The following is a 21,110-nucleotide window of genomic DNA, read 5'->3' as shown; positions in this document are numbered from 1 at the left end:
AATAAATATTTTTTGTTTTGTTTTAATTTTTTTAATTTTATTTAGTTTTTTTTTTATATTATTTTTTTTAAAATTTTTTTTATATTATTATTTTTTAATTTTTTTTTTAATTTTTTTTATATATATATATTTTTTTTATATATATATATTTTTTTAAATATTTTTTTTAAATTTATTTTATTTTTTTAATTTTTTGTTATTTAAACTTTTTGTTTTGCTTGCACTTCCCCTTTTTCAGATTTTAGTTCAAGGGTCCGATTTTTTTTCTGTTTTTATTTAAAGGGTATATCAACAAAAATTATAAATACAATTTGAACCAAATTCTGTCAGTCAAAAACAAGCAGCCGTTAAAGTTTTGAATTTACAATTTTTCACTAAAAAAAATTTAGCTAATTAGTTTCAAAACTAGTACGTATTTTTCACTATCCAAAAAGTCATACTTAAATTAAATAGGTTTCCCGTATGCGGCACACTAGACTCAACAATTGGAGGTGAAAATTTATTGTAATATAAGGAAAAAAAATTAAAAAATGCGTGGAAAAATAAAAATCTAGCAATTTAAAACCCTTTTATTCAATATAATTCCTTCTGTCTTCATTCCTGATACAAATTACCATTTTTTTTAGATAAACTACTATTTACGGCGTTTTTTCTCCAATGCTGGCTCATTGCATACGAAATGTTTACTAAGTGTAGCCTGGCGAGAAAATTTTGTGATTTTAAAAACGCCACGCTTAACGAAGGTAAGGAAGGCAAATTTTCTCTTTTGAGAAGCTTTGCTAGGGGAGTTGGTTGCCCTGAAAATCAGCGGATTTGAGTACGCAAAAACTTTCCTTTTAACAGGATTGAGCGCAACTTTGAACATAAGCCAACTTTGGGCATAAGTTCGGTGTTATGTTGTCAGGGACATTTTCTGCCATCCAATCTTGTGTCGCTATCGCTTTTTGTGAAGGAGCAGAAACTTGCTGAAAGTTGTATGGGCTGTCACGCGTACGCTATCTATGCAGAGTTTCACTACTGCCTATAGAACCTCGATATATGCAGCAGAATTCACTCGAAATTCTTGAGGATAATCATAACAGTGGCTGGAAACTTCGTGTGCATGACAACAGGAACCACTGTAAAGCCATCTGCCATTTCTGCGGTTGGTCTTTTGCTCGTCGTGAAAATTCATAACATAACATCTTAGATGCTCTGGAGTGTTTAATTTTTGGTTTAGAAAGCGTTTTGGTCAAATAACTCGCTGTTCTCGTGTTTACTCCTGCATAAATTGTTTTTTGAGCATATCATGGAGATCTTCATGGCCAACTCGACGGAAAAGTCCCTCAAAAACATTAAGTTCCGTCGTAAGGGCCCTAATTGATTTTGAAGGACGCTCGTGAATGATCGCTGGCATTTGTTGAATAAATTATGCAGAATCGGTTATGAAGGAGTGAACGGGCCCACCTAAGAAAATTAGCGATTGATTTCTAAATCGGTGTGATTTGCACATTCGGCGATGATCACTGCATGTCTTTTAATTGTTTGACTTAAGTTGTAGTCGTCCATGTCGTATCTGAAAAAGAGCAAAAAGAAAAATAATGGTTTCGGAAAATTAAAGCCACATCTAAGTATGTCCTCAAATACCGCAGCAACCTGTAAATTTAACAATTGGAATGGAGTCAAATGTAGTTAATTGCAAACACAAGAGCAAAATCAGATCTAGAATTTTGTTTTTCACGACGTGTAAAATTACTGCTTATATTTTCTCCTTTTCGTTCTTTGTTTACTTTTTTCTACATTTGATATCTAAAACATGGCGTGCTGGCGTCACAAACGAAAAATAATTTTTGTTTTTGCTCACTTTATCGAATTTTCTATTCTACTTGGTTAATGAGTTGCAAGTGTTTGACAGCGGAAGAGGGAGAGAGAATTTTGCAATAAATTGCTGTAAGCTCCTTTTATTTATTTTTTTATTTATACCCACGTACTTTTTGTTTACACGTATGTAGAATTTTATGCTATTTTTTTATTTTTAATTAAATACAATTTTCTTACTCATTCGAAATATATATTTTCTTTCTTATTTCCAGTTGCCATATAAATAGAGCTTTTCAACGGATCTACAAATTTATTAACAATTTCAATATTAGCAAAGAAGAAGAATTTAACAAATCACGAAAATTATTATTGCTTGCCATTCATTGTCCATTTTCCAAGTGTGTGTGAAAGTGTCTTTGCGTAAAGTCTATGTTTAATACCTGAAAGCGATGGCTACAGAGCCATTTTTAGAAGCCGTCAGGACAGCAATAACAATTACAACAACAAAAACAGAAGACCCAAAATGTGTTCCGAATAAAACGAGAATATATACAAATACAACAAATACTTGTATAAAAACAATATCAAATGTTATAGTAAATGCGAATATTGCTGCTCGGCAATGTCGTCGTCGTCTTCGTTGTCACTGTTGTTGTTCTCGCCTGAGACAACGACGATGTAATAATAAAGTAAGCATTGTGAGCGGAAGTGCCTACAACAACAGGTGTCATCAGCAACAACAGCAGACAAGTCGGCATATAATCGCAGCAAGTAGTTGTAGTAGCTGCCATGGAATTTCTCATTATTCTCATCAGAGCAGTAAGAGAGTTAGTAGTGGTGGCCGCAGCGTGAATTGGTTATTGCTTTTATCGCTCTTAATTACCTGTTTTATTGGTGATAGTCTACAAATTAAAAATGGTAAGTGTTTATGAAGTTTCACAAGAAATTCGTTTAAGTTTTTGGTTTATTTTAGTTTCTGCAATGATTTATGCAGAATGTTGTGAGTAATTTACAGTGATAGGCGCGCAAAAGTGCAACAAGCCTTTTAAAGATAAAACATTTTTTTTTGTACAGTAACCGGTTTCGGTTCAGTCTGAGATCATTTCCAATGAGGTTTTTTGTGATTTATTTCAGTTATCACAAATCTTTTTGGTCAGAATACTGGACGCTATTGAAATACATACTGCAATCATGTCAAATACAATTTTTTAGAGAAATTTATTTGAGCCAAACGTTTTTGTTTTAATTATACAAAACTCCAAGGTGTATTCATACGAGGTGAAAAAAAATCTAAATGAATTTTGTTTCTGTTGTAAAATTTGGTAGTTTGAATGCCATCATTTCATATAATGAATATAAATACACTATACACTCTTTCACGGTGATAGGTGCCCCAATTTCTATCTGAAACTAGGTTTGTTATGCCTTAAATTATAAACGGAGGGCAACCATCGAAAAACCGTGAATGAACTTTCTTGAAAAAAAGAACAAAAGACTTGAAAAAAAATTTAAAACAATTTTAAATGTTCAGCCATGTGCGGCCATGCGATATTAAATGAACCAAAAAGCGGTGATTTCCTGCAGCATCGCCTTCGATTTCGTCCAAATGATGTGCATGACCTAAATCCCTGATCAAATTGACGCAAATGGGCTTAAAAAATGTTGACAGTTTTTTTAAAAGTCTCTAACAACAGATTCTAAACCGTATAAAAGTAAAAATGTATTGATCCGATTTGCATGGTGAATCGTTGGAAAGTTTATAACTCGGTATTTCAGTTCGATTATCTTCATAATTTTTCGAAACCGGAAGTGGCAGTTTCCCGGACACACATTTTATCGAGAACAAATCCTTATAAACGAGAATGATGTCTGGGAAAAGACGCACTACCTGAAACAATTGAGTACGTACAGGCTTATTTGAAAGCTTGAAAAATTATCGACAAAGTGACGTAGCATTTTTTGAAAACACAAAAGTTGTGCAAATGGGAGCACTAAGAGTTTTTTGAAATTATTTTGTTTGCTAAAGTTAGTAAAAAAAATTATACAGTTAAGTTAAACAGTTTTAGTAGAAACTTTTATAGAAAATTATAAAAAGTTATAAAGAAAATTTATAAAAAATGTTTAAGTTTACCAATGAAAAAGTAAGAACATTTTTTTTAATTATTTTTTGTTTTTTGTTAAAGAGTTAGTAAACAAAATTGAAAAATTAAGCTAAACAGTTAATTAGAAACTTTTATAAAAAATATTATACATAAAAAGTTGTATAGAAAATTTATAAAAAAAATGTAAGTTAACCAATGAAAAAAGTAAGAACATGTTTTTTAAATTATTTTGTTTGCTAAGAGTTAGTAAAAAAATTTATAAAATAAAGTTTAGCAGTTAGCTAATAAGGTTTACAGAAGGTTTTTAAAAAGTTTTATGAAGATGTTTGACTATTTTTAAGTTAACCAATGAAAAAAGTAAGAAAAAGTTTTTAAAATAATTTTTTTTGCTAAAGGGTTAGTAAAAAAAATTAAAAATGAAGTTAAGCAGTTAGTTAACACGTTTTTTTAGATAATTTACTCGTATTAAAAGTTATTAGAAAATTTATAAATTTTTTTAAGTTAAAGAATAAAAAAGTAAGAAAATTTTTTAAAAACTATTTTGCTTGCTAATGAAAGGTTAGTACAAAATTTATAAAAATTAATATAGTTAAACAGTTAATTGGAAACTTTTATAGAAAATATTATATATAAAAAGTTGTATAGAAAATTTATAAAAAAAATTTAAGTTAACCAATGAAAAAAGTAAGAACATTTTTTTAAATTATTTTGTTTGCTAAAGAGTTAGCAAAAAAATAAAGTTTAGCAGTTAGTTAAAAAGGTTTATAGAAGATTTTTAAAAAGTTTTATAGAAGATTTAGTTAAAAAGATTTATTGAAGATTTTTAAAAAGTTTTATAGAAGATTTTTAAAAAGTTGTATAGAAATTTTCTAAAATTTTTTGAAGTTAAACAGTGAAAAAAGTAAGATTTTTTTTTTAATTATTTTGTTTGCTAAAGAGTTAGTAAAAAAATGTACAAAATTAAGTGAAATAGTTAGAAACTTTTATAAAAAATATATAAAAAGTTCTATAGAAAATATATATAAAGTTTTAAAGAAAATTTACAAAATTTGTTTGAGTTAACCAACGAAAAAATTAAGAAAATTTTCAATTTTATGGCCAATCGGTGGAAAACGGTTTAGAAAAATTTGATTTTGAGCAAAGCGCAAAATGCAAAAAAGACTAAAAACAAAATTAGACCGCTGTGCGTTCTACTGCAGCGTTGTTTTCAAATAATAATAAAATTTCTAATTTCTTAGATATTTTTATGGAAAACCTACTTATTTATTTTAAAAGCATTCACTTTAAAATTAACCAAAAATAAAAATAATTATTTTTCAATTTCCGTGCGGTCTTGCCCCTTATTGTATTATCATCACTGTTGAGGGCCTTAAAATGATTTTACGACAAGTTTTGTATGCAAAGAATTTCCATGCGATTCCAAAAAATACCTCACACCGTTGCATGTGAATTGATAGGAAATGGACAAAAAAAAAGTGTAGCAAAAATTAAATCAACAGCTTATCTTAGTACATCCCTTTTCATGTACACTCTCAGTGCTGCTTGTTACAAATTCCAACACTGCACCATTGAAGCCGTGTAAAGGACATTGGCTTACATACCCACATACATAATTGCACAGCACATACACATACACAACAGCATAGAGACATGTATTCTCCACTACCATCTCTAACACCGAAACCGATTGCCGCCGACAATGTCAGCAAATGAAAGCTCTCTGCATTCGCAAAAGCGAGGTAACGTAAAAGTGCGACCAGCAAAAAAAAAAAACAAAAAAACAAATGTGACACAAAGTCGTCGGTAGTAAATTTAAATTCCCGTGTTCTTCTGCTTCCCCTTATCACGCGCTTGCAAAGCCAGTATTAACCGCCAGAAAGTAGACTACACGCCATTCAACTGTCGGCACCTCCGATGGCGGCAGCTAAGCAATCAGTTAGCCAGACATCCAGTGATCCGCTAGTCAGACATCCAGTCAGAGTGTCAGTCACTGGAGTAGCGTAATGTGTGAATATGAAAAAAATAGCGAAAAAAAGCCAAAAACAAAAAATAATAAAAAAAAGTTGTAAAAAAATTGTAAAAAAAACCTATTTAAAGTTGTCGAAAGAAAGTATATTCGGAGAAAAAATGTAGTCAGCGAAAATTGCGGCAAACAGGCCAACGTGGCATGGCTTTGATGTTGCTGCTTTTGGTGACAAGGACAACGACAATGCACGCAACGCATTCGCAAAAGGGAATAATGAAGCGGTGCGGAGTGGTGTGCTCACATAGCACACTCCGTCATACTCATACGCATACATACGGCCACAAACGTAAAAGTATGTATGTGTGCACATTCCTAAATGCATCGGCACCGCACAAAGCCGCTTTTTTTTCTTGCATGCATTTTTCATGTATGTCGTAGTATTCGCACATCCTTGTCTTCTTGTACCTACACACATTTTATCCCCCTCCGTCGCCGTGCTGGCTGTGTGCTTTCTCTCGTGTGCCGCAAAGATCTTTTGCACTTTCGAAATGCTTTTACTGTTTGTTTGCCTTTTTATTTTTTATTTTTCACTGTTTGACATTTTTTTTCCAGCGACACGTTTCCACAAAGCGCCTTTTCCCTTTTTGATTTCTTATTCGTTTGTTTCTCTTGTAGTTTTTTTTTCCTACAAATACATATGTATGTGTGTATGTATGAAGATAGAATGCCCTTTGCGCAATGTCAATGACAGGCTATGTTGATGCCGATGTCTCCTCCGCGTGACGTCCTTGTATGCTGCCACCACATTTGTTTTGAATGTTGGTTGGAATTTAATTTCTTTGCTAGTATCTCCAGACTTTGTCAGCAAATCCTCTTAAAGCGCAGTATTTTAAAGCAGCTTGTAAGTGAGCTGTGTAAGCTGTAATCGTAAAGAAGCTTGTGAATGTCCTTTTTTTAAATAAATAAATAGATTTTTTTTCAGTTTGTTTTGGTGTGAACCTAATTCGATTTTGCAAGTTGAATTTAATTCTTGGATTTTTCTTCCTTTGCGCTCGAGACTGAATTGACATTCCCGTAGTTCACGAAAGGGTAGCTGGTGAAAATGATTGGTCTCTAAAAGAAGTGCTTAACGAGGTTTCTCGCCTTTATATATCTTTAAAAGTGCAAATTCGATTTTCCAAATACGCAGAAGGTTGCATTTGTTTCATTCATTTTGACTGGTCTGGTAAATCAAGTGTTAAGTTCCTCTAATTTCATTCTAGCTTTAAGTTTATCGCCAACAGCATTCTTGTTTTGCTCTCAGAAGTATAAGTACTTTGAAGCTTCGGAAACTATCTTATATAATCTACGGTTGTTGTTGCTGCTGCAGTAGTGTTCTATACTCACGATGGAGCGAATACAGAATGTGTAGCCAACATCAGACCGTTAACCGGCTCTAAGCTATTTTGAAAGAATGAACTGATTTGCTGACGTCACATGGGATGTGACAGCGCTTTTCTTACAACAGATGTCGGCAAAAACTGAGATTGTATTAGTGATATTCAAAAAAATCAACGCAGTCACTGCTCATGTTATTTCGTTCATGTCTGAACAACGATTGATTCGAAGGCTGATAGTGTTCAACAAACCTCTCTTTACACATTTTGTTTTGATTCGGCTTTCTCTCTCCCCTATGATATAACACCCGAAGTTACTCTCACAATTTTGCATTCGATGGCCAAACCTTGTACCTACAAATGCGTATACGACAGTCGGTTTTACATTATGGGAACGACCCGAATTTATATTCGGTATAAGATATGATATGGTTTACGATATGAGAAATGGCTCACTGTAGACATGTAGTGGAATATTTTAAGAAATTCAGAATTTCAAAATACAAGTTCTTTCCTCAAAAGTACCCGTCATCGTCTTCAAAGTACTCGCCATCAACTGCAACGCACTCACGCTAGCGTTTGATCCAGCTCTCCAAACACTTGTGGAACTCTATTTTCGGTATTGCCATCAGAGCCGTCTTCGATGTTTCCATTACTTCAATTCTGCTAAAACGCATTCCTCGTAGTGGTTTTTTGACTCGATCAAATAGAAAAAAATCGCAGGGTGCCATATCAGGTGAATTCGATGGCTGCTGGATGGATACTCTGTACTCACTCGCCTGATGTCTTAATTGCGTGCTGGGCAGTAGGCGTGTTCGCATTTTAGCTGCAGCAAGGTAATGATCCCAGTCGATGTTGGACACTCGAAAACATTAGAAGCGTGTCTTCCATCTATCGCAACATAATCGATCTGGTTTCGCGTTTTTCGATCAAGAGACAGCCACGTAGCTTGGCGTATTTTTTTATACTGGAATCTGTGGCTGCAGATTACTATGTTTCGAGCCCTAGCGAAGTCGATCAGCATCTTTTCGTTACTGGATGTTTCGTTGTGCAGACTGAATTTTCCTACTGTGGGACCAAAAATTTGCTCCTTGTCGACTCTGGCATTGAAGTCGCCAAGCACGCTTTTTATGTCGTGGCGGGGGCAGCGCTCATAGTCGTTGATAGAAGAAATCTTTGGTCGCATCGTCCTTCTCTTCCGTCGGGGCGTGGGCGGAAATGATGTTGATGTTGAAAAATCTCGCTTTGATGCGGATTAGCGCGAGACACTCGTCCACCGAAGTGAACGACAGTACTTGTCGTTCCCACGACAGTCGGTTCTACGTAACCGGAACGACCCGGATTTATACCCGGCCAAGGACTGTCACTTCAGCAGCATTCCTCGTATATGCACGAGGAATGTTTATGCTGCTACAACAACAACAACAGTATTTGGCGACGAAGTCTCTCTCTCTCTCACTATAATTTCAACACCAAATTTGCACTCCTTTACATGACAGCTGTAGTAGACGGATTCAATGCTCTTCTTGCCTTGTCCCGCCCATCGCATCTCTTGAATGGCAGTGATGTCAGCTTTTGCTTTCACGAGCATATCAACCAGCCGGCAGAGGCACTTTTCCCATTAAAGGACATGCCATTCAAATCATAGTTCTCTTAGTTCATTTGCAGGGATCGTCATCAGAATAAGCAGTGCTCAGCCCAGGGTTTCGTTTTGTTTTTCATTGGGGAAGGATTTTTGCGTGGCGGGTCCCGAACTCAGCGCACAACCTAATATCCTGGCTTGATTCGTCTTCTCACTATAGTTCGCTCTCAAACGGTTGTTCGGGAGCTACCCAGCGGATACTTGGGCTAAGTCCGGATGTTTTGAGCTGCTTAGATCGTATGCGGAAGAGTCATCCTGCCCACTTACATTACATTGCAGGTCGTAAAATGAAAAAAAAGTTAAAGTGCACTTTAAAGTTAGGAATAGTTTATCGGCTAGTCTGATAAAGCTTTCTTTATTCGATAAAAAATTGTGGTATTAATTTTTTTTTTAACTATATAATATAACTTCTGCTCAAATATGAACGAGACTGTATCAATAAAACGGTCCGCGGATGACATATGGGAAAAATACATTTTTTGTTGGATGGTAGGACTGTTATAAGCTTACATGGCAAATTTCAGCGTGATATGTCACATAGTTTGTTTTCTGTGCTACTGTAAACCAGTCAAGCTCGAGTTTGTTTTTCGAATTTAACGATGGAAATTCAAGTTGAACAAAGAATTTGTTTGAAATTTTGTTATTCCAACAAAATTTCGGCTTCAGACGCCTTAAAAATGTTGCAGACAACCTATGGGGACTCTGCTCTACCGCGTGCACGTGTTTTCCAGTGGTACAAATCGTTCAAAGAGGGCCGTACAGAGGGCGCCAAAGTCGCTCAAAAATTAAGGTTATGCTGACTGTTTTTTTTCGATTACGAAGGTGTGGTGCACTCGGAGTTCCTTCCGCAAGGCCGATCGGTTAACGCCGAATATTATTTAGACGTTTTAAAGCGTTTGCGCGTCCTTCTTAAAAGGAAGGAATTGTGGGACAATAAGTCATGGTTCTTGCATCACGATAATGCACCAGCTCACACATCACGTCTTGTTCGCGATTATTTGAACAAAAATAATGTTAATATCGTTCCGCAAGTACCGTATTTGCCTGATATGGCTCCACGTGACTTTTTCCTGTTTCCCAAGCTGAAGTCGCCGCTCCGTGGAAAACATTTTGAGACAATTGAAGTCATAAAAGAGAATTCGAAGAAGGAACTGAAATCCATACCGAAATCGGCCTTCCAGAAATGCTACGATGATTGGAAAAAACGTTGGCATATGTGTATCGCCTCCAATGGTGATTACTTTGAAGGAGATAAAATAAAAATTGAACAATAATTAACCGTTTGTGTTTTATTAAATCAGTCTCGTTCAAATTTGAGCAGAAGGTATATGGGAATGGCAGAAGTTTTTGAGACATCGATTCGTTAAAACAAAATTAATTAATTTTTTTTTTTTGTTAGCTATTAAGCACGTTGTTTAGCGTTAGGCGGTTCAAGATTTATTCAAATGTAATATAAGGTTACCGTATCATATTGGAAAGTGATAACGGAAAAAAACATAGTGGAGAATTAGGGTTGTACTTAACATAGTATATAATCTTACATATACATTAGGGTCGCTCTTAACATATTATAGTATATGATCTTACATACTCCGGCTCAACCATAATTCACACCATTTTTGAAAAAATGTATAACTAAACAATTTCATTGAATTCTATATCTATACTGGTCAATAACTTTTTACAAAACTTTTCATGTTTGATTTTACTTAAACTTTTCGTAAAACCATCTGCTACATTATCTGTAGTGGAAACATATTCAATTTTTAATTCTTTTAGACTACATTGTTCTCTAATATAGTGAAACTTAATATCTATATGTTTGCTCCTTTTCTTAGTCGACTCGTTCTTCGCCAGAAACGCAGCTCCTTGATTGTCACAGTAGATGACCGTTGGAAACTCGACGTACCGCTTGAATCCTATTTCTCTTAGCAAATTTCGTTGACACATAACTTCTTTCGCCGCTTGACACATAGAAATGTATTCAGCTTCAGTTGAGCTTAAGGCTATTACATTTTGCTTCTTAGATTCCCATTGTATCGGTCCATTTCCAAACATAAACACAAAACCACTGCATGACTTTCTATCTGAAGCATCAGATGCCCAATCGGAATCTGAGTAACATACAAACCCATCAGAATTAGAATATCGCAAACTCATGTTAACAGTGTGTTTTAAATAACGTAAAATATGCTTCGCCACAAGAAAGTGTTCGTGGTGAGCATGGCTGCAAAATTGCGACAGCTTCGAAACAGCAAACGAAATATCAGGCCTTGAAATAATTGACAAATAAGTTAAGGCACCCATTAACGATTGAAACTTTTTAGTATAGTCTCCGACACAGTTAAGATTCGGGCATTTCTTTAATACACACCCACTAGGAATCGGTGTAACTGCAGATTTACTATCTGACATACCCCATTCATCGAGCAATTTTTCGATGTACATTTTTTGATGAATTTTAATTTCCCCCCGACTTCCATCTCTTTCGATTTGCATTCCAAGGTAGTGCTGTATTGGACCTCTATCTACAGCTTGTACGATTTCATTCAATTTATTTAGAATATTCTCAATTGATTCTCTCGAACTACTTGCAACTATTAAATCATCGACGTAGACGCCTATTATATTGATATCTTTTAAACTTATTTTATAAAAAACGCAGCAGTCTGACTTCGACCGATTAAATCCCATTTTCATGAATATATCATTTATTTTTTCTGACCAATCTCTGCCGGCCTGCTTTAAGCCATAAATCGACTTTTTGAAGCGACAAACGCTTTGCGGATTTTCTTGGTCTTCAAACATTATCGGTTGGCGCATATATATTTCTTCTTTTAGCTCACCATTCAAATAGGCTGCAGTTATATCAAAGTGGTGAACCAAAAGCTGATGTTTAACTGAGAGAGCTAATATTAATCGAATAGTAGCATGTCTCACAACAGGTGAGTACGTATCAAAATAATCTATATTTTCTCGCTGGGAACAACCTTGAGCAACAAGACGGGCTTTATACTTCTCAACACTCCCATCAGTCTTTCTCTTTGTTGCGAAAACCCATTTGCAACCTATAACATTTTTGTTTTCTGGTAGGTCTACTAAATCCCATGTATTATTTTTCATTAAAGTTGACATTTCCGATTCCATAGCATTTTTCCAATGCAATGCATTTTCACAGCTTAAAGCTTGTTTTGTGGTAATCGGATCATTCTTTACGCAAGAAACTGAATTTAAAACATTCACACATGGATCAATTGCAAATACTTTACGTGGTCTTCCAACAGTACCATTTCTTAAAATCTTCGGCCTTCCTCTTTTGATACGCCCTTGAGGATTCACAATTTGTTCTGGATCAGAATCACCATCTTCATTTTGTTCAGATGGTACAACCTCATCTTCCTTATCATGACCACTAAAGGTAGAAACCTCACTTACATTATCTTTGTCTTGCTGATTAAACAATAGTAATGTATCATTGTACGATAATTCGTCATTTTTAACAGTAGTAAACGTCTGCTCAAAAAATATAACGTCTCTTGCCACGATAATAGATTTCGTACGAACATCATAAAGTCTGTATGCCTTGCAGTCTCGTGCATACCCTACGAATTTAACAATATCACCTTTCCGTTCAAATTTCGATTTGCCAAGTTTCTTATTTAATGCGACCGCATCGCAACCGAACACCTTCATGTAACCAACATAAGGCTTTCGACCTGTCCAACGTTCAAACGGAGTGGTATTTTTCAAAACTTTCGTTGGAGAACGATTTCTAACGTAAGTAGCCGTGTTGACTGCTTCTGACCATAAACTGTGTGATAACTTAGATTGCTCTAGCATGCACCGTGCCATTTCAACAACGGTTCTATTGTAACGCTCTGCTATGCCGTTCTGCTGCGGTGTGTACGGAATCGTTTTTTGGTGAATTATACCTTTAAAGTTTAAATATTTCAACATGTCTTCATTTACGTATTCCCGGCCGTTATCAGTTCTCAAAACTTTTATCTTCTTCCCGGTTTGATTCTCAACATTAGCAACAAAATTTTTAAAACATTCAAGTGCCTCTGACTTTTGCTTTAAAAAATAAACATGTGCATATCTCGTATAATCATCAATGAAAGACATAAAATAAAGGGAACCACTTTGCGACTTAACTCTCATCGGGCCGCATAAATCTGAATGGATAATTTCTAATGGTTGCTTTGACAAAACCCTTTTATAACTCAAAAAACTTGTTTTCTTTATTTTACAAGTGGCGCAAATCTCACAATTGAAAAACTCTGATTTAATTAGCTTCTCTTTATCTTTAGTCATATTCTCATTAAAGAGCTTAAGCAAATCGCAACAATTAATGTGGCCAAATCTCTGATGCCAGATTCTTAATTTATCATTTAATATTCCACCTATTTGCATGGCTGAATTCTCTTTAGGCTTGTATAATTTAGCTTCATATATATTGCTTTTCAATGGCGCATTAAACAATATTTCATTATACTTATTTTTAACAACAACCTTGCCATTCATAAATAATACTTTATGACCTCTCTGAATAATTTTTGCCACAGACAAAAAATTTGAATGTAATTGTGGAACATAAAACACGTCTATTAAAGTAATGCCAGAGAACTCTGATTTTAATTTTACATTACCAATAGCTTCAACTCTTACTTTCTCACCAGTCGCCAGCATAACTTCATCACTGCATTTTCTTTATTTGACGAAAAAATGTTTCTCACAACACATGTGACTGGATGCACCGCTATCGAGTATGAATTTATCTCTTTTGTCACTTTTCGCACTGCCTATCCTCAATACTGCATTACCTGAATTGTCTTTCCTTTTGCTTTTGTTTTTGCATTGAGTGCTTATGTGACCTTGCATACCGCATATGTAACACCGACGCCTCTCTTGACCTCTATGTGACTTCTGCTTCGCTGAATTAACGGACAACACGCGCTCTGCTTGATGTTGTTTTCAGCTACACCGTTTGATGCACGACGATGCTCTTCTTCCAGCAGCTTAGATTTTAACTGTACCAATGTTGGAAGTTCGTCCCTCGCCTCGATCGCAACAACAAAATTTTCCATCTCCTCAGGTAGCGCACACAGCAACAAAATAGACAAGAGGTCGTCTGGAATCGATATTTGACGCTCACGTAGGCTTTCAGCGATTGAACAAAAATTGTTGATTTGTGGGCTTAACTTTTCACAACGTCGAATTTGGAAACGAACCAGATTTTTAAATAATGACACCTTTCTTGCTGGTCCACGTGCGTTGTAAATTTCATCGAGCCTCTCCCAAGCCGTCTTCGAATTTTCACAGTCCTTAATATAGATGAGCTCTGAACTTTTCACATTTAACGTTATTAAGGCTAACGCCTTTTTATCGGATTTACTGAAATTGGCCTTATCGAGTGCCGTCCAACTTTCTAAGCATATAGTCTCAACCGGATACCAGCAGTCTAGCGTAATTAGCAGACTTTTCATTTGGACGCACCAAACGGAATAATTTTCACCGTCTAACTTTTCAATGTTTATACCGTTCATTTTAATTCACACAGAATTTATTTGTTCACTCAAAAATTTTATTGTTCACCAAATGTTTTTGTTCACACAGAACTTATTGTTCACACAGAACGTATTTCTTTTCTTTTTTGATTCCACAAATATTTTTAGCGACATACTCTGGGCCCATAACCCTGTTAGCTATTAAGCACGTTGTTTAGCGTTAGGCGGTTCAAGATTTATTCAAATGTAATATAAGGTTACAGTATCATATTGGAAAGTGATAACGGAAAAAATCATAGTGGAGAATTAGGGTTGTACTTAACATAGTATATAATCTTACATATACATTAGGGTCGCTCTTAACATATTATAGTATATTATCTTACATTTTTAATTACAACAAACTAAAGCATAGCGCGAAAAATTAAAAAAAAAAAAACATAAAAAAAAAATAAAGAATAAAAGTTAAAAGAGAAAAGTGAGAGAAAAAAAATTAAAAAGAAAATTTAAAAAGAGAAAAATTAAAAAAAAAATTAAAGAAAGAAAAAAAAAATCAAAAAAATGTATTAAAATAAAATAATTACAGAAAAAAGTTAAACAAAAATTTATTTAATAAAAATTAATTGAAGAAATATAAAAAAATATAAAAAATTAAAAAAACAGTGAGAAACAAAAATTTAAATAAAAAATTAAAAAAGAAACCATTAAATTAGAAGCAAAATGAAAAATTGAAAAAAAAAAAACAAATTGAAAAGCAAATATTAGAAAAAATAAATAAGTAAAAAAAAATATTAGAGAAAAAATAAATAAAAAAATATAAGAAAAAAAAACCAAATAAATTACAAGAAGATATTAAATAAAAAACAATGAAGCAAAAAAAATATTATTTGCTAAAAAAAATGAATTAAGAAAAAGGTAAATAAATTAAATAAATAAAATATAAAATTAAATAAGGAAAAAATAAGTAATTAAAAAAGAACTAAAATACAAAAAATTAATTTAAAAAAATGTATAAAAAAAAAAATATTAAAAAACGAATTAAACACAATTAATAAAACTTTATAAAAAAATTTAAAAAAATAGTTAGAAGAGTACATGAGAAAAACATTTTTTACCAATTTTACATTACCTTTCAGCCGAATAAAAGAAAATAGTTAAAGTGCCTCTTAAAGTTAGGACTAGTTAAACCGCTCGGTTAGTGAGGCTTAGACGAGAAATTTCGAAAACTAATTTTTTACGAGTAAAGAGATAAATAAATAACATTTTTTTACCAATTTTATATCTTATTTATAAGTGCCATACACACTCCATCGGCATTCTTTGATTCCTTTGAGTTGAAAATCGTGCTTTGTTCCCTTGTAGTGCTTTGCCATATGTTAAAATATTTTTTTTTTGATTTAGCCCCGTATACATATGTTCAGCTAAATCACGAAATTTGTCTGTTTTTTTTTTTTATTGCACCTCATTATGCACAACTCAGTGTCTTGTCTTTTACTGCTAGCCATCCCCACTATCTTATTCATTTAAGTGCATCATTAAATCATCATCCTTTGCGCCTTTTGACCACCAAAAAATAACTTCCAGTCCTACTTAAGACTACTTTGTGCCCATTACTTTGTGTGACTTTGTGCTAGCCACATACATTTTTTCGTTTAGGATTGTGGAAAAAAAACATAAGTAAAAAATATGCCATCAAAAGTATTTAAGCGGCAAAGTGAGTACCCACTAAGCAAGTACTTACTGTCTCACTTAAGTGGCAACTTGCTTTGTGCCTGGGGGTTTAGAACATCAAAAGCTTTCAATGGGACGTTTAGTACACTTTAACAGTGCCAGTTGAATAGAGCTCCAATAAAAGTAGTACTTTGAGTCAAAAAGTATGAGGGTCCGTCAAAGGAAATGATAAAGAATGAATAAATGTGAGAAAAATGACGTGAAACGGCAAATTATTATCTGTGTGGTATGTTTATTTGCATCATTAAATTCGAAAAGCTGACAACAAGCAAACAAACAAAAACAAAAAATAAAAATAATAAATACATAAAAAATACTTGAACCCAACAACACTAACATAGTAGTTATTTAATTTATAAATGAACCACATAGTTTTGTGAATTGTTTGAAAGACGACTCAACGGGAGGTGAGGTGAGGTGAGACGTGATGTGGTGTAAAGGAAAATTATAGTAAAACGAAATAAAAAGAAAAAATATATACTTATACATATCTACATATCTAAAATGGAAAAATTAAGTAATTGCGCAGCACCTTTTACGGCAAGAATTTAATCTTCGAATTTCATTTTCCACTATCTTTGGCACCAATTTATTTTTATTTATTCATTTCTTCCTTTTCGCGCACTGAGCATAGCAATTGTAATCATTAAACATTCCACACATCATTAAAGTTGCTAAATGTAGGTATGCGCTGATATCTCGTTAATTACGCCCGTACTTGTAGTGCGGCAAGGCTGCCAGGCAGGTAGGCAGGCAGGCAGGCAGGCAGGCACACTCGCGCACTCAAATACTCGCATACTGCCATAGGTGAGTATACTCACCATACTCGGCATAGTAGTCACAATTAAGCAACCAAGCGAGCAAGCCTTTGCGTCGTCCCCTGTTTTCTTGAGCAGCTGCGTTTTTCTCGCCATACTACGATCACTTCGCTGCGCTGATTGCCATTTTACCATTAACATTAACATTTGTGGTACACACGTAATTACAAGATTACGATATGTGATAAACTTCCACAACCGGAGGCAACAGCAGCAGCAGCAGCAGCAGCCGCACCAACACCAACGCCAGCTTCAATTTCAGTCTTAGCTCTCCAATCAGTACTGCTTCGCTTGCAACGCCTATTTGGCCGTTGGCTCGGTTTTTGCCGCTTTGGGGTTACTTGCTTGGTTGCTGTCTTAAGTGGCTACCTTTGCTTTGCTTGTTTGGTAGTATTTGTGGTAGCCAGCAGCAAAAAACAAAACAAAAGACAAAAGAAAAAGCGACTTTACAAAAGATAACCAAAATGGAAATTTTACCAACCAACCGAGCATACGAAAAGCCAACTGAGCCAGCAACCAACCGCACTGACCAACGTTCAACTAAACACCAAGCCCCCCTGCCCTGGTATTTATGTGATAATGCTAACTTTCAGGCAGCAGCGACATCAGCGACGTCAGAAATATCAGCAACATCAAAAAGGTGGAGTTCTGAACAGCAGCAGCAGCTGCGGCGGCGCTCGTTTGCTCAAGTTACACAAATTGTTTGTTGTGATAAGATTTTAGTTTGACTGACGGTCAGTTGTTGGCTTCTTCAATTGATTGGCTGCTTAACTGGTTGGTTGGTTGGTCGGTTGGTAGTGGTTTTCGTTTTGGACTTCCAGCCGCCTTTTAGGGTGCGTGGTACGCGTGGTGGTTGTGCAGTTTGCGGTTATCGAGTAATGCTATCTCGTATGTTGTCAAGTATTTTGTAGTTATGCTTTAAAAGATAGCTGGGTTGGTTTTCCCTTTTGGCTACCTGGCATGAATGTGTTGTTGCAGTTTTTTAGCAGCATAAACATTTCCCATAAATGCTGAAATGACCGTCCTTGCCCAGATATAAATCCAGGTCGCTCCTGTAACATTAACCGACGAGTTGGAAGCTTATTTGAATATCATTTGGTACGCTTTTTTTCCGGTGAACGAAGACTTCGAAGTGTTCAAAAGTGAGAATACTCAGCATCCAAAACGCATAGTCTCAAGCATGCCAATTTTCTTCTTAAGAAGTTAGGCCAGTGTAAAGGAAGAAAAAAAAAAGAAAATTTATGGATTTTTATTCAGCAGGACAACTAAATAAACAAATTCTGAAAAAGCTATTAAAATAATTTTTTTTAAAGAAATGTAATGAAAATGGAGCTTTTTTCGACTAAGCCTTTTTTTGCGGGCGCGTACCAACGCCAAGCTCACTTGCAATTTTTAATTTACGGTGTCAACATTTTTTTTATTTTACTTGATGTATTGATTTGTTAAAAAAAAGCGCAAAATGAAGAAAAAAAAATAAATTCGATTATATGTGAGAATAGCTATAGGATTCATATGAGAAGGGCGAAGTTTTTGATACATCAATTCGTAAAAACACAATTAATTCATTTTTTTTAATTAGAACAAACTAAACAATAACTAAAAAAAAAAAATTTAAAAAAATTAAGGAAAAAAGCGAGAAAGAACAGTGAGAAAAAAATTAAAAAGAAAATTACAAAAAGAAAAATAAAAAACTATTAAAATATTAATATAAAAAATAATAATAAAAAAAAATAATAAAAAATAATTAAAAAAATAATAGTTATATATAAATCTTAATAAAAAAATAATAATAAAGAAAAAAAAAACGAAAAAAGGAATTAAAGAAATAATAATAATTAAAAAAATTAATTTAAAAAAACTAATTAAAAAAAATTTAAAAAGGTTATAAAAAAAATTTAAAAACATTATAAAAAAAAATGAAAAATAATATTATAATTAAAAAAAACTATTGAAGAAATATAAAAAAGACTAAAAAAATTAAAAAACAAAAATTGAATTAAAAAAAAAACATTAAAAGGAAAATTGAAAAATAAATATTAGAAAAAACAAATATAAAAAAAAAATTATAAAAAAACAAGAAGAAAGTAAATAAAAACAATAAAAAAAATAAAACAATTGTTTACTATAAAAGCAATAATTAAGAAAAAGATAAATAAATTAAAAAATTAAATAGAATATTAATTAAGGAAAGGATAAATAAAAAATACAAACAATTAAATAAAATTAATTTTACAAATTAAGTAAAAAATTAATAAAAAAAAAATTAATTAAAACAAATGTATTAAAAAATAATCACAAAAAAAGAACTGTTATTTACTAGAAAAAAAAAATTAAGAAAAAGATAATCAAATTAAAAAAAAAAATAGAAAATTAATTAAGGAAAAGGTAAAGAAATAAGAATAATAAAATACAAACAGTTAATCAAAAGAAAATTAATTAAAAAAAATGAATTTAAAACAATAAATTAAAAACCTTAATAAAAAAAATAAAATACAAACAAAATAAAAAAAAAATATTAAAAAAATGAATTTAGAAAAGTTAATTAAATAAATTAATTCAAAAATTAATTTAAAAAAATTAATTAAGAAAATGTATTAATTATTAAAAATTTACTAGGAAAATATATTAAAAAATAATCAAACAAAAAATAAAAACAATTATTTCCAAAAAAAATTGTTAAGGAAAAGATAAATAAATTAAAAAAATAAAATAAAATAGAAAATTACTAAAGAAAAGATAAATAAAAAAATAATAATAAAATAGAAACAATTAATGGGAGAAAAAAAATTATTCAAAAAAAAATGTATTAAAAAAAATTTATTAAGAAAATGTATTAAAAAAATTAATTTAAAAAAATGCCTTAAAAAACGAATTAATAAAAAAATAAAAAAAGGAAATTAAGAAAAAAAAAAATTAATTAAAAAATCTAAAAAAAAAATTTGATTAAAAACATTAAGATATAAAATTAATAAATAAAAGCGGTTTAATAATGAAAAACTGCGCATAAAATAACATTTTTATTAAACAACTAGCAAACCCGGCCCCCTTCGCTGGGCACACTAAAATAGAATAGATATGGTTTAGAACAGAAAAGATATGGTTTTCATATTATTTATTTCTTTATTCTTTATTCAAGCGCTTTGGCATAAACAATATTTTTTGTTTTTCTATTTGTTTTTGAGTAAATATAAAATATAAATTGAAAATCAGGAAAAAAGAAGATTGTTTTTAAATTTCAAATCAAGGCATATGAATAAACAATCGTTTTTTTTCCTGATCATCCATGAATTTTTCGTTTCAATTTATATGTTTTATTAAGCATTGGAGCTTTTTTAACCATTATCCATTTATATTTTTCAAAAAAAAAAAAACGAAAAAAATTGTTTTTTCCACGAACACATCATTTCATTCGGATTTCACATTAAATTCTCAAATTTCGTAAGAAATTATTCACTGTTCCAAAATCCACTCCAAAAAAATTCACAAACAATTTTTACATTTTGCACTTACGTTTTTTCCTTATGGCATCCAAATCAGAAAGAAATATTGACACATTGTAACTCACACTGTCAATTTGATAGTTCAGTTCCGCCCCAAGCGTCAAAAAAGTAAGCGACATTATGGCTGGTTCAAAAGAACGCTGTACCCGTTGCCACTGCTCCGAATTACAACCAAACTTTACGAAACCCATTTTCAATACTTACTTAACAATGTGCATAAGTTTGGTTTAATTCGGTGCAAAGACACGGCTGATCAATAGGTATGAAAATTACCCCTTATTAAAGCACTTATCAACAGCTTTCATTTGATACCCATATTGTACATACACAACCAAAGGTTACCCGGGTCCACGTTTTGCCCTATATCTCGAGACCCCAGTCACGTAGCGGCATGAAAAATACTCTGTACTAAAGCATTCACCAACAGCTTCAATTTGATATTCATATTGTACAAACACATTCTAGGGTCCACGTGTTGGTCTCTATCTCGAGACCCTAGTCACGGAGCGGCATGAGAAATACTCTGGACTAAAGCATTCACCAACAGCTTCCATTTGATACCCATATTGTACATACACATCCGAAGGTTACCCGGGTCCACGTTTTGACCTATATCTTGAGCCCTATCCACCAATAGGTATCCAAACTATATGGAAACCATCTTCAAT

General features: G+C 32.9%; 1 protein-coding gene across 1 annotated transcript in view; it reads left to right on the top strand.

Moving 5' to 3' along the window:
• LOC128866543 (uncharacterized) overlaps nucleotides 1-21,110 on the top strand; it is a 53,360-nt gene that overhangs the window by 11,991 nt on the left and 20,259 nt on the right. The window contains exon 2 of the mRNA XM_054107361.1: nucleotides 2,073-2,718. Within this exon, the coding sequence (XP_053963336.1) occupies nucleotides 2,250-2,718 (469 nt within the window). The 5' untranslated portion in view covers nucleotides 2,073-2,249. The remainder of the gene's footprint in view (nucleotides 1-2,072; nucleotides 2,719-21,110) is intronic.

This window comes from Anastrepha ludens, chromosome 6 (assembly GCF_028408465.1).
Source record: "Anastrepha ludens isolate Willacy chromosome 6, idAnaLude1.1, whole genome shotgun sequence".
NCBI lineage: Eukaryota > Metazoa > Arthropoda > Insecta > Diptera > Tephritidae > Anastrepha > Anastrepha ludens.
Note: the sequence above shows the minus strand (reverse complement) of the source record. Positions and strands in the feature narration are given on the sequence as shown.